This window comes from Polyergus mexicanus, unplaced genomic scaffold, assembly GCF_030449975.1.
Source record: "Polyergus mexicanus isolate NDT 795.1 unplaced genomic scaffold, iyPolMexi1.0 SCAF_5, whole genome shotgun sequence".
In the NCBI taxonomy this organism is placed as follows: Eukaryota; Metazoa; Arthropoda; class Insecta; order Hymenoptera; family Formicidae; genus Polyergus; species Polyergus mexicanus.
The window spans coordinates 12,345,058-12,359,938 of NW_027223325.1; the positions used below are offsets into that span (position 1 = coordinate 12,345,058).

The 14,881-nt window shown below is 28.6% G+C and overlaps 4 protein-coding genes across 5 annotated transcripts; 2 read left to right on the forward strand and 2 right to left on the reverse strand.

The window, feature by feature from the left end:
- Positions 1 to 5,128, reverse strand: O-fut2 (O-fucosyltransferase 2). Its single transcript, XM_070295354.1, has 8 exons — positions 4,983 to 5,128; positions 4,665 to 4,801; positions 4,452 to 4,577; positions 3,626 to 3,893; positions 3,362 to 3,554; positions 3,116 to 3,293; positions 2,832 to 2,961; positions 1 to 2,702 (listed from the first exon to the last, which is right to left on the reverse strand). Exons 1-8 carry the CDS (start codon positions 5,126 to 5,128, stop codon positions 2,552 to 2,554), a joined length of 1,329 nt encoding a protein of 442 aa, XP_070151455.1. The 3' UTR covers positions 1 to 2,551.
- A 955-nt stretch (positions 5,129 to 6,083) lies between these two features.
- LOC138933415 (activating signal cointegrator 1 complex subunit 2) lies at positions 6,084 to 11,058 on the forward strand. The gene is made up of 15 exons (XM_070296098.1): positions 6,084 to 6,207; positions 6,314 to 6,396; positions 6,531 to 6,608; positions 6,789 to 6,949; positions 7,034 to 7,418; positions 7,677 to 7,894; positions 8,112 to 8,297; positions 8,393 to 8,548; positions 8,692 to 8,785; positions 8,846 to 9,019; positions 9,187 to 9,309; positions 9,381 to 9,502; positions 9,804 to 10,002; positions 10,095 to 10,266; positions 10,682 to 11,058. Exons 2-15 carry the CDS (start codon positions 6,382 to 6,384, stop codon positions 10,819 to 10,821), a joined length of 2,223 nt encoding a protein of 740 aa, XP_070152199.1. The 5' UTR covers positions 6,084 to 6,207; positions 6,314 to 6,381; the 3' UTR covers positions 10,822 to 11,058.
- LOC138933416 (bridging integrator 3) lies at positions 9,856 to 12,559 on the reverse strand. Of its 2 annotated transcripts, none has more exons than XM_070296100.1 (4): positions 12,365 to 12,559; positions 12,098 to 12,205; positions 11,692 to 11,866; positions 9,856 to 11,576 (listed from the first exon to the last, which is right to left on the reverse strand). In XM_070296100.1, the coding sequence occupies exons 1-4, from the start codon at positions 12,370 to 12,372 to the stop codon at positions 11,109 to 11,111; spliced, it is 759 nt and encodes a 252-aa protein (XP_070152201.1). In that variant the 5' UTR covers positions 12,373 to 12,559; the 3' UTR covers positions 9,856 to 11,108. The 2 variants fall into 2 exon arrangements, with proteins under 2 accessions (XP_070152201.1, XP_070152200.1); XM_070296099.1 differs by having other exon boundaries at positions 9,856 to 11,618; positions 12,365 to 12,558.
- Positions 12,560 to 12,637: 78 nt separating this feature from the next.
- LOC138933648 (protein FRA10AC1) lies at positions 12,638 to 14,781 on the forward strand. The gene is made up of 4 exons (XM_070296562.1): positions 12,638 to 12,863; positions 13,676 to 13,844; positions 13,972 to 14,131; positions 14,206 to 14,781. The coding sequence occupies exons 1-4, from the start codon at positions 12,757 to 12,759 to the stop codon at positions 14,505 to 14,507; spliced, it is 738 nt and encodes a 245-aa protein (XP_070152663.1). The 5' UTR covers positions 12,638 to 12,756; the 3' UTR covers positions 14,508 to 14,781.
- Positions 14,782 to 14,881: the final 100 nt, after the last annotated feature.

A 14,881-nucleotide genomic window follows, 5' to 3' on the forward strand; every position in this document is an offset into this window, starting at 1 on the left:
ATAAATGATTAAACGAGAACAAGAATTTTTGCACGATAGGTAGTTATTTATAATCTCAAGCTTGATTACTCAATATCATACACTGTATTTTATCAAATTAAGATGCCAATCTATGTGTGCAACGTTATATATATATATATATATATATATATATATATATATATATATATATATGTGTGTGTGTGTGTGTGTGTGTATCGTTTTTCCACATATTATGACTAGGCCACATATATTTCTCGTTTTTCAAAATTACGACTAGATTGGTAAACTCGATCTCGAGATTTTAACAATTTCAAAATGTTTCGATTTTGATATACGCATACTATTTTTAGATACACGCAAAATGATTTTGTCGATATTGTAGTCATATTATTGATGTACCCATTTGGCTTGTCTTCTAATCCTATAGAATATTTAAGTTATTATGTATGAGATCAAAAAATTCGTTATAAAGAAAAAAGCATACAAAATATATATATATTTTTTTTAAATAAATAAAATAATTATGTAAAGAGCAATCACACACACAATTTGTTGATTAATTTTATATTACGAAATTACAATGTTATAACCGTTTCCAATCATAGAATTCCAATTAAGACATTAAAAGAGCCGTGTTACATAAGATAACATAACGTTGTCGTAAACTTATCGCGAATGAGACATCTGCCATGTCACTACGCGAAAAGTATTGTGTGGATATATGACTATATCATGTTTGGGAAAGAGGCTTTCCTGTCCGTGTGTGAATCCTCGTTAAAATGCGTTTCACTCGAATGAAAGGGAGCGGAAGCGATCTTAATGAGGCGAGAATTATGCGATTCCTTATACATCAAGAGAGCTTCTTAAGTTTTCAGTAGTGTGTAAAAGCTGTAAAAAATATCGCAGAGACAAATAATAACCGACCAATATTAAATAATTTAACAATATCTGAAATATTTTGCGGATAAGATTAGATATTAAATGAAAGAACGCGCTAGTCTTATCTTGATCGTTAATGATCTCATTAATGAGATAATCTGCGTGATGTAATATATTAAATAACAATGATTTTACCGTAAAGAAAATGTTCAAACGTTTTTTTTTACGTCTCAATCTTCGAGTTTGCAACTATCACCTTTGCAAATATTTTTCTGCTCGCCAAGGTAATTGCTCGGATAATTTGCCGCCAACGCGTTCGCCGACATTGTGGCCGCATTGCACCGCAATAATATCGCGTTGTAACAGCGGTGCACTGTACTTTCCAACTATCTAATTAGGTCGCCAAATATGGTGACACACACACACACAAGGAAGAAGAATATTGAGTAGAGAAGAAAAGATGCAAGAAAGCTAATAATATTCTTTACTGTTTATAGAATAAAGTTTAATTTCCTTCTTATTCTTATTTGGTAATTAATGTCCGTTTCTAAAAACGCGGTTTCAATTTAATCATTAATTGTAACTTGTATAATGGCCAATATTAAAATATCAAATTTATATTATATCATATACAAGGGTTGTCCATAAAATAACTGAAATTAAAAAAAAACGCTCGAATGCGATAATTCTTTTTTCTCACATCACATAAAATGTAAACTAAGAACGATAGCGTTGTGCTCGTGGTGTGAGAAAGTTGCTTGAAAAGAATCCCACTACATAGTGTCATAAAGCAAATGGCCCTAAATCATCGTATTCGGTCGCTTTTTTTTAAATTCGGTTTCTTTATGGACAGTTCTTGTACTTTGATATTATAAGAGAAAATCATTGCATACAGGAAAATCATTGCAGTTACAGGAAAATTTGATTTGGTCCTTCTTTAAAGAATCTAGATAATAATATGCTTAGAAATAGTATTCTTAAATTGAACGTGAAATTAAATAAGATTACATATGCACTCATGTTTATATATGTATTCAAAACGTTTACTTGCATGCCGGTTTCTCCATCCTAGCGCCTACTAACGTGAAAATTATTCGGAGATGGCATCGATCGCGAAATCGCCGAAATCGCGATACTTATTGTTATACATAATAGCGATTGTGTAAGCAAAGTTTTATGCGAACATCTGATGCTTTACGCGAAAAAAATTGCGATAATTTTTCGTTAACAGAATTCATCTTTTTAGACAGTAACAATTGAGAGAAATATATTTGGGGTAATTTGAATCTATCTCAATCTCTCTCTCTCGACTCTTCTATCTCTCGCGGCACGTTTCACAACTAATTACGATTCAAAATTTTATCGACGAATGATAATGATTCTCAAAGTATTAAAATCGAAGAATATTATCCCACTCTAGAATCCTCGATATTAAAAAAATTAAATTTACATGACGATTCAAATAAATATCAAAACTGATTAAGATAACGCATTAACAGCAATAATTACTTAATAAATGTTTAAAAATTAACCGCTTTACTTAGATTTTGATGAAAATACATCTAATCAATGTCTTTTCGCATAAAGACAAAGCTTTGAAAAGTAAAAATCGCCCGATTGTGTAAAAAGAGTTATTAAATGTTAAAAATACCACTTTTGAAGATTAGGAAATGTCATACCATATAATATTTCACCAAACGATCTGCCAATGCCCAGTCGTTGAGCATTTCTTATTAGTCTTACATAAATTATTGAATGTAGTTTCTGGTAAAAAACCAATAATCTCTCTATCTTCTTGTATTCTATATGTAAACGTTGACTCATGTGTCCCTATGAAATATCTAATTAAAAAAAAAGAAAAAAAAATTATTTAAAATTTGTACATCTTACAAGTGTTTATAAAAATAGTCTTTGTTTTTAGAATTATATTCATAGTGAGTCATTATTACAATTTATATAAATACTCTTACCTAGCACATGAACAAATTATTTGATCAATAATGGCAACTCCACCGTCTTTAAATTTATTTATCGCATAATTAGACGGTACAAACTTGAAGACCTTGTATTGAGGCAAGTATGATTTAAGTTCTTCGAATTCTGAAAATGTCTGTTATTCAGTTTATATATATAAAGAGAGAGAGAGAGAGAGAGAGAGAGAGAGAGAGAGAGAGAGAGAGAGAGAGAAAGAAATGTAAAAACAATCTTTTAACAATTACGGAGAAATTGTAAAATAGTTGTAAAATAAATGTACCATGTTGCTCCCCATCTGTCGCAACAAATAACACAGTTAATCCAAGCTCATCCATTTTTTCTTGTAACTGAGAAGCAGCGCTATTTATTGTTGGTATTGATTCCTTATGACCTATGATAAAATCGCGTCTCCTAAAATGAACTGCCAAATATGGACCGCCTCTTGCATTCCGTCGATTCTAAAATTAAAATAATTTTTTATTTGTCACCACTAATAAAACAATAAATAATAATTAATATAACATACCTCTTCTTTAGTCCAATCTGTAGGTCGATCTATATTATCATTCTCATCTGTGGAATTTAGAAAAGTTTTTCTATAATTTTTTGCAATATTATACAGTTCAGAATTATATCGCATGCTGCGTCTAGCTTTCCAGTATTCTTTAGAGCCATATTCATCATGCAAGGCAATCTCCATGTGATCAAACATTATAGATCTGTAAACAGAGAAGAATGCTTAGTGATTTAAAAAAAAAAAGAAAGAAAGAAAGAAAATGGAAATATTTACTTGTATTGTATCGGTTTGAGATTCTGATAAAGATAAGATGCTGTGCCATGAAACTTTAGACATTTTATATTCTGAGTTGTAATATTACGATAACCCCAAAATGGACTAGTGTATACATGTTGTTTTGATTTATAAAACTGTAAAGAATCAAGAATACAATCTGTCACTTCATTCTTATCTTCAAATTTACCCGTCTTGAACATTTCCTCATCATTTTGCAAGATATACATACAATCGAGTTGTATTTCTTTGCTCCCAGATAAGTATTCTAAAATCATATTGTTATAAAGTCAAGTGAACCATTTATATATATATTCAATCCAAATAATATTAAATTAAAAAGAAAGGAGACCAATATGTAAATGCATTATAAATTTAAACATAATACAGAATAATTCTAGACATATTAAAAAACAAAAGAAAAGATACACACAAATGTAGGGTTATATCTTCCAAGTTAAAAATCAAATTGAAAAAGATATTCAATTGCTTCTTGTTACAACATGCATTGCGTATAGCAAATTCTTCATTAATGACAACTATAATTTTTTAATTAATTAGTTTTTTTAATTATGAATAATGCAAAATATTTTCTGCAAATGTTTGCATGTATTTAAAGCATTTTTAATTATATTATTTTGAAAAAGATATCCTAAACAAATTACATACTTCTATAACATACTTTCTTTTTATTTTATATTCTCCATTTATCCCATGAAATATCAAATATAGAATTGAGAATTAATCTGTACATATTCAAATTATATAAATATATTAGTCCTCAATGAGATCTTTACATTTCTAATAAAAAATATAAAATAAATACCTTCCATAAATTTATACATTTCAATGACTGGTATATATTTTTGCAGGCTTGTTATATCAAAGAAATTACCCCAGAATAGATACTCTTGAAATTCTGTATTCTGATGTCGCCAATGATATAGATTACCTAAATCAAAATTGAAAAAAAATGTTTGATTGCAAATATTTATTATGAATTCTGTAAAATATGTTATCTTTAATTCTTATATGTTACCCCATGGTGGTAAAACTAATTGCCACTGATATTCTTTGTCTCTTTCAATTAATCTTTTTAAGAAAACAGCGAGACGAACATACACATCTCTTCTCAGGTTGAAACCTTCTGGAGGATTTATGTCGTAAAGAATATAACTATAAAACAAACATATTGTAAATCTTTACGTAAAAAATAAATGAAAATTTAGAATGTATAAATGGCAGAATTTCTTAAATTAGAATAAAACGCGTGAAAATAAAACAATTCAAAAATGTTTAATTTTTTATAACCTATTTTTTCCTGACACATAAATTACATATAAAATCTCAATCTAACCGTTTTTGTGTAAAGTTGCTTCGAACAGAACACTTTTTCGAATTTTCGGCATATTTATCGAATACTTCACAAAATTCAAGTTCGTTACCATTTACGATACATGGAAAAATAAAAATAATAATATACAGAACTTTAAATATAAGCATTTCTTCGAATTATATATATGTATATATAAGTTTGTTCGTTTTATACAAGTTTATAAGAGTTTTCGATCAAGCTTATTGTTAGAGCATATATAAATGGAAGGGAAATAGCAGGCTAAAAAGTGTCGAAGGAAGTGAGAAAGAAAATCATAGTTGCCTCTCTGCCTCTCTCTTGAGTAACTACACACACATAAGCGTCGTGTCTGTAGTACAGGTACATACTTTTGTGTACACACACATGTGACCAATGTAACCTTATTTTTCATTGGGCCAAACCGATAAGCCGTGCATGCGCACTTTTGAGTAATTACTCACAAAAGAGAGGTAACTATGATTTTCTTCCTCACTTCCTTCCGATATGTTTTTCTATCGTGAAACAAAGGCATTCCCCTTCTATTTATATATGTTTTAAGATTGGAATGTAGCCTAGGAATTAGAGTCCTATGGCCGGTATTCATAGTCAGTTCTTATTTCAAACCGTCTTAAGTAATGGTAATTTGTTAAGATGCTAATACGGCTCTGTGATTGATTTAGAGCATCTTAAGATTATGTTTAAGACATAATCTTAAATATAACAACTGACTATGAATACAGGCCTAAGTATTAGGCCGATATTACATTTGTCGTACGACAAACTTTTTAAGCGCATTGATTGGCTGCAAAATAGAAACTTTCTGGAGTCTCTAGATATTAGCTAATCAATGCGCTTGAAAAATTTGTCGTACGACAATGTAATATCGGCCTTACTGCTTAAGTTTTTTTATGTGCCACGGCCCGATCAGACCACGCATTGAAGATTGAGATTCAAGATTGAAATTTGACCAATCAGAACAAAGAAATTTTAATCCTTTTTGTTCTGATTAGTCAAATTCTAATCTTTAATTTTTAATCTTTCATTTTCAATGCGTACTCTGATACGGACTTAAGGATTAGGGCTTAAAATCTCTATTGTAGACGCCGCTTTTAAGTCTAAGGAGCACATGCATGGAGCTACTCATACATTGACATACATATGCTTATAAAATATATAGAAAATGGAATTGACTGGCTTTTTATACCGTGAAAAGTTTGATTTTGCATAGGTTAATTGACGATTTAATATAACATACTTTGTATTATTTATCTGCTGTTATCACGTCGATTTTATTAGACATTTGTCATTTGTCAAGAGATTCTTTTGTTAAACAGATTTTATTTGTCAAATTGACAATCGGCAACAAGCAAAGTTATTAACAGATAATGCGTCGCGTAAAATCATGAAGTACTACGAGGTAATTGATTTTTCGTATGTTTAATGTAATTTTGGGAAACAAAGTGATTCATATAATTAAACCGAGATAGATACATAATTGATAAAGCATACAAAAAAATATCTATATATTTAACGTGTCTTCCTGTTAAACAGAATCCCGATTGCGTGCCTTTGGAGGAACTGCAATTAAATATTAAAAATGATGGAGTAATTGTTGTAATAAGTGCATTGGTATGTGTTAATTTTTACACTATGAAAATGTAAAAATTATTAACAAAAATTTATTGTATTATAAATGCTTTGTAGTGATTGCATGCATGCGCGCGCGCGACACGCACACACACACACACACACACAGAGCAAATATTTAATATTTAAATATTTTATATTATTAAACATTAATTTTTTTAGAATATAAAATGGGCAGACGAGCGTTATTTTTTACATTACAAAGTGCCGGAAATATATAATGATGATGGATCAGAAATTATGGGTGCTAAGGAACATTGGATAGAAGTTATGAGTTTTATCGTTGAAGATTTAAATTGGTTACTTGATCTTCCATTTTATAGGTATAATATACAATACTTGTATAGTTTTTATAATGTCAATGATATATATACAACTATGTTATGTAGTGTCTTTCTCTTATTTAGATTTTGGTCCAACATTGTATACAATACTTCAATCATGGATACATTAGTATCTTTTTTACAAGAGGCACCACCTTTTTATGCATTAGAAAATTTTCCTAACGAACCAGGAATGATTGAAGCGTTAGAAGAGCTTCGTTACAATGTACTTATGATTTTTGCACGTCTTGTTACAAACAAAGAAAGTTCAACAGAATACATGAACCGTTCGTTTCTTGGAAATTTGTTATATGATAATTATATATTTACAATACCAATTATATTTGATTTATGTCAGCTGTATGGTAGAGAAAATGCTAAAGTCATAGAAAAAATAATATGTAGCATATTTACTTTGCAACCAATGTACAATGATGATCTTAAAAAGTCTGTGACATGTCTCATAAAGGTGATGTATGATGCTTAATAGTACAATCAACTTTTTGTGCCATATATTTTAATTATTGGTGGTAATTACATAAGATTTGTTATCCCACTTTTATAAATATAATTCTTAGAGTAAGTAAATATAATTCTTTAGAGAAATTTTTTTTTTAAGAATATGACACCAGTAATTACTATTTAACGAAAAGTTGTGAATAAGGGTTTGTTAATTTTAAAATTACAGATTTATTTTTATATTTAGTCAATACTCTTATTAATGTAGGCTTTCGAAAATGTCGAACGGAGATTCGAAGATCATCTAGGTCACATAACTGAAGCAGTGGCGCTTTCAGAGAGAGAAAATGTTTCCATCGAGATGACATTGTATAATATAGAGGATTTGATATTGTATATTCTAGATGTATCATCGACACTTACTATATTATTAAAAAGTTATTTTCCAGTAGTTACCATATTTTATAGAGATGATTTCATAAACAAGTAAATAAGTTTTATTTTAGTATTCATATTTAATCAATAAAATGTAGATTTCATAATTCTTTTACAAACACATTCATATGTTTACTTTATTTGATTAAAAATCAATTTTTTTAATAATTAAGAATTTTTACTAAGTTTATGCTCTATTACATTGATACAGATATATTTTGTTCAAATGTTATATATATTATCATTATATCGTATTTTTGTTTGCTAGACTAATTGTATTTTATGGAAATACAATACCTGAGATGTATAAAAAATTAGACAAATTAGCATATAATGATGAAAATATGCCAAAGTATATCGAATTGAAACATCGTCTTGATGTAACTAGAGTGGAAATGTTAAATCTTTATCGAATTATTGTTTATGAACCTATATTAAATATTCAAGAAAAAATGTAAGTGTGAGAAAATGTAGTTTTCTTGATATATGAATACTCTACTTAAAGAGATATAATTAAATTACTAATGTTACTTCTATCTTTTCTTTCAGGAACACAATAAAGGAAAATGAGATAAGAAATTGTATAGATCAATATTTGAATTTACTGATGAATGCTATGTCCGAAAAGGAATTCATTACTGATTACCATGAATTTTATCCAATTGATGTTGATCTTGAAACTGTTTCCACACTGTGCCCTGAAATGTATCCTTTTTTAAGAAATTACAATATTACAGAATTATATTAGAAAGATATATATATATATATATATATATATATATATATATATATATATATATATTGTTATCCTAGTATTCTTTACATCACATAATATTCTTTCATGATAGTGATGCAATAAAATATGATTTTATCATACAATCATTGTACGCATCGATTGGAGATACTAAAACATTAGTTAATGCACCCTACAATAACATAAATGTAAGTCTTGAACATATAGATAATATTTATTGTGTAAGCATCTTGCTGTTATGTGTGTAGATGGCTGTTGCTGAATCTAGCAATGTTCAAAGCAATCAACAAAAAGAACATTGCAATAATATGAATTGTATAAACAATAAGATAGAATCTACTTCAAAGGATCCTGACCAATTGATGTCTCTTATCTCAAAAGTGAGAGAAATCTTGTGTGATTGTGGTGAAGGTTTCATACAGGTAAAAATCTGAAATCTGAAATTTTTATATTAAATTGATTTAATTAATAAATACAAATAATTAATTTAAAAAGCACAGAAAACCCCAACTTTTAATGTGTACACTTACAAAATAAAGAAAACATGTGTATTTATATAAATTTATGTATGGTCTTATAAAACTTACAGCTATGTTTAAAGCACTACAATTATGAAGTTCCAACTGTAATAAATACAGTTCTAGAAAATAATTTACCACCTGATTTGAAAAAATTAGATAGAAGATTACCATATATACCACCAGATCCAATGGTAACTAATAAAATAATTTTTATTAACAAATTGTTAAATAGCAAAAATTAATTTACATTGTGTACCCTTAGGAAGCATCAGCTGCTGTAGATTCGGCGATTGGTATTCAAAGGTTAAATGTTTTCGATAATGATGAATTTGATGTTATGACACAGGATGTTATGGATACATCGAGGATTTATTTGGGAAAAAAGTAAGCTATTGAATATTTATAAAAAAAAAACTTATAAGAGTTTTACTATCATACAATTCTATTAAAATATTATGGTAAAATTCTTCTATTCTGGAACAATTGTTCTACTATGTAAACTGAAATAATCACATGAGCATGATCATCAAAATAAGTAAAAAAAAGCAAGTAATAAACAAATGTTTTCATTTTGCTTATATATCATTAGAATCAGATGAGTATTGAGAAGAGATTCCAGAATAGACAGTTGATTTCAATAATAAGAAAATAGAAAAGTTTTATTGTATATCTTTTTTTTTACCAGGAAAGATAAGTACAAAGATGCAAATGAAATGTTTAATGATAAATCTGAAATCAAGAAATCTCGGGAAATTTATGAGAAGTATAGCATTGTCGACAATTACGATGATGAATATGACGATACATATGACAGCCATAATATTCGTGGTAATGCATCGGATGATTCTACAGAAATAGACGCCAAACCATTTACTATTCCAAGAGTTAGTTTAGATATTGTATTTTTATCTTCAATCTGTAATTTTATCAATATGTAAATTTTATCTGTTATGCAAGAAATTTTGTTTGTATTTAGATACTTTGTGCACGCGATAAAAATAATGTTAGTTCTGAGGATGAAACCGAAGTTGAAGATGAGAAGCCAGTACAGAATGATCATTTCGTACAGAATCCAGCGGAATTACGTGCTAAAGTCGAACAGCAGAGACAATCGACAAGAGAAGGCAAAAATTCGCGTGATGTAATTGGTATGTTATAAATTTATTTATATAATTTTTTTAAAACCATTTATATATAATCTCGTAAAGCCATTAAAACATTATAATAAATATAAAATTAAAAAAAACCCCTTTTATTTTTATTCCTTATTTTAATATAAAAAGATTATGCTGTTTTAAATATAGAAATTTGTCATTTTTGTACATATTTGATGAAATATTGATTTAGCTCTCTGAAATGGTGTTTCATAAAAGTATTAATTTAATACAGAAATGTATCTCTAAGCGCTTACACGAACAACTGCTTTGTTTGTGGCTTTTTTTTATTTAATCTGCTTGTTCATGACTTTATAAATTAAATAACTTTTGGGAATATCTTTTACATGCATAAAAATTTGCATTTTTGTCCGTATACCTATTTTATATCTTAAATTTTTTATTTAAGGTAAAGCCAAAGGTCAAGGGCAAAACAAAGATGTCCTAACTAATAGACATAAGAAAAATGTATACAAAAGTACGCAAGGCAATCACAATCGTCGCATGGGTTCTCAAGTAAAAAGAAGACAAGGAATGATTCCATCTTAGAGAACGGCACATTTTCAAACGGCCAAACGTGAAAAGTCTACAATGTACATGCTATTAAGCACACGATGAATATATTTATATAGTTATTTAATATCATTCCACAAAATAAAAAAACATTCTTTTAACAATGCTTATCATCATCTCATTTATCTTTTTGGTATTGTTATTCTTAACAAAGAATCTTAACAAAGAAATACATATTTTTATTTGAAAATAATCTCGTCTTAAATATATATGTTTAAAGTTATATAGTTTTAGGAATATTACTGGAAAAGTGTTACATTTATTTAATGGTCCTTCACTATAGCTAATGCTCTCAACCTATTCAGTTCGGTGCTTACAACTTGTTGATATTCTTCCTCAGTTATTGTTGAGTTCAATGCAAATTCGAAAGAATACCGAACGGGCATCAACTGGGTATACAATTGCGTTGTATGTCCGTAATAATTTAATTGTATCATAATCACAGCGTGAATGCTCGGATTGATGTATTCTAATCTTTTTTCGAGAAACGCCGGTAATTCTGTGAGTAATTGAGCGTGTACAGTCTTCAATTCTTTAGATGCCGCTTCCTCGGCTCTGCGTTCTCTCTCCAATTTCGCGATATGACTTGCAGTTCTATCTTTCTTCTCTTGCAGCTTCTTCACACGATTGTATAAATATTTCCATGTAGCCACTAGATCCTCGCGCTTTGTTAACGCCGCAGCAATAGTGACAAATTCATTTCTAAATTTTTTCAGAGGTTCTATAAAGGTCTTATGGCACAAATTAGTCATTTCTTGAACATTTTTTCCTACCTGATAATTTAAAAATATAATATAAATTATGTTCTCTCCGACAAGAATATTAATGACACGTGCATTAACTTACTTGTGTAGCAACAGAAAAGTACTCCTCCACTATTCTTCTATACTCATCATTACTCTGAGTTAACCCGCAACTGATGAGATTCATACTTAATCGTTGATCCGCTCTATCCAAATTTACCAAAGCTCCTATATATTTTTTCATTTCCTTAGTTAATTTTCTTATTGTGTTTTCAATACTTGAAAAAGAGCACAAATATGTTATATTACTCTTAAATATTTTTGAAAAAGAACTCGTGATAAATACAATATATAAATATAGTTTTTTATAAAAAGTAAAATATAATTGCATTGTATGAAAGTGCACATATTTGCAAATTGTCAAATTGCGAAAAGAAAATCATGATGTACAAATATATAATTGTTGTATACATATATCAATCATAACTATTTTTATTAAAAATACATACTAGATGAGTCTTTGAACAACGAGATCTAATTCTTGATCTTCCACATGGGATAAAAGTGGTGACGCAAAAGTTGGTCTCTGGGTTAGATAGTTCTTCTTTAAAGGGTTCCTGTTTGATGTACGCAAATACATAATATATATTTTGTATAAGCTTGCAATCTCTTTTATATATATATATATATATATATATATATATATATATATATATATATATATATACATATACATAAACGTTTCAATTATTTTGCAAATTTATTAATTTACTTACCACGTCATATTCAACGCCAATCAATAAATATTATCATAATAATTGTTATCACATATAATAATAATTGGAAAACTGAATGAAACAAATTTATAGAAAACGTTACTGTTATTGTTATCTTTAATCCTCATTTGTATATTTTAATTATCATAAGCATAAGCGATTCGCAGCGACATTTAAGTAATATATTTATATGATGTGGTTTTTTTCTGTCTACTGCGTTTGCGCAATGACGTTCGCGGAACATCAGCTGATTACAGCTGATTAGATATTAGATGATCAGATCAGCGGTAACAGTGGCATAATCGGAATTAGAATTTCAGATCTCAGTTAATATACAGTTCAATGAAGGGTCGCGAAATCTCGTAAAAAGTATAAAATATTTAACGGCGAAGATGTTTCCGGCTTACGCACATTTGTCAGCTTACGACAGACATAAAAAACTCATAAACGATTATTTGACATTTTATGGAAAATCTGTATCGTTATCGAAGCGGGATACGTAAGTTAAATCTTTCATATTATAATCTGCAAGTTTGATTTTATTATATAGAAATATATTTTTGTCACTTACACATTAAATTTTCATTCCGTTTAATTCCATTTTTTGCAATATTTTTTACATAGTTTTACTTGTTGTTTTCTTTTTTTCTCTTCGGAGCTTGAAGATGCTAATTTTTCTAAAAATGTCTAGTCAATCTTTGGCCATTTTATTCTGATCATACTAATATAAAAATATGACAAATTAACAAATTCGCGTTTATATAGTATCTATTACATTCCACTATGTTATGCGATTAATATTAAATAATGTTTACATTTCTCTTTGTATGACATTCTTTCATTAGTATGATTAATAAAGCATTATGTTGGTCACATTAACACAATTTGATCAAACATCTAAGAACTCTTCGTAATACTTATTCGGTCTGCTTCCAATAGCTTGCATTTAAATAATTATTCTTATTAATTATTATTCTTCCTATATCCCTTAAATTCTTTATGTTTTTCCTTACAACATCTCTCGACTCTCATGATTTCATTAAGACTCTTGGTTAGATTGGTGCATTATTGCCCAAATATCATCTGCTATACATTACTCTGGACAATAAAGAGATTATTATTATATATCTTTTTCGGTGTATAAAATGTAATATAGTGCATCTGAACATACAGAAAACGGACTTGTTATTTCTTAACAGCACAGATTTGATAAATATCTATATTTCCTTGTGACAGATTTATTATTAAATATAAGTTGTAACTACATAAACTTTGTAACAAGAAGATCTTGAAGTTTCGACCTGTTTTGAGGTCCCGGGACAAAACTGACTATGATGTCATCAAAGAGAATCACAAGTTTCTCTGGGATCAAGAAAAGGATATTCCTGAAACATGGGGTGCAAAATTAGCTAAAAAATACTATGACAAATTATTCAAGGAATACTGCATATGTAATCTCACATATTATAAATATAACAAGGTATGAGAGACACACATCACGATTTTGTATTTTACTATATTATCTTGTGTATACGAGTATGTATTTTGATTAGATTACAAAAGTTATTTCCATTATTATATGACATTACAATTTATGCAACATTTAGGTTGCTCTGAGATGGAGAACTGAGAAGGAAGTAATAGCTGGGAAAGGACAATTTGAATGTGGTAGTAAAATGTGCAATAAGAAGGAAAATCTGCGTTCTTGGGAGCTTAATTTTGGTTATATAGAACATGGTGAAAAAAAGAACGCTTTAGTAAAATTAAGTATGTTATTAATTTAAAAACAGATGTACGTTATAAAGGACTTACATAAAATAATGACTTATTTTTACATTAAGGGCTTTGTCCAGAATGTTCGATAAAACTTAATTATCGATCGCAAAAGCGCGAGGTGAAAAAGAAAAAATCTTTGAAACGTTTGGGAACAAATCCAGAAAGTAATAGGGATACATCTATTACATCTGATAATCGAGAATCGGATAATAAAGCAGAGACAAATCCTAGTCCAGCTGTAATACAAACTAATATCGAAAGCATTGATATAGACGAGTCAAATATTTGGAAAGAAAAGCCGGTACAAGATATGGAAAAAACGAGAGAAAAAGAGTTTGAAGAGTATTTGGCAGATTTGCTTATGTGAATACAATCGAGGCTTTAATTATAATGCGATATCTTATTATTGTAAATGAATATTGAATAAAATAATCTTGTTATGTTTGCGACTTTTTGCTTGCATGTATAGATATCAGTAATAATCATTAATTAAAGACACAGAAAGAGAAAGAGAGAGACACACCACACATGCATACATTTGATTATTTCATTTTTTTCCATTATTATACATCCTATAATAGTTTACATTGTATACAAAGAGAAATAGAATAGTCTTATTCTCTTTCAACATAAGACCTATCTAATGTTTTCTATTACAAGTCGAATAATTAGTCAGTATTTATTATAAAGAATTAATTATAGCTAATACTTGTTAAGTATATGATTAATCATTTAACAATT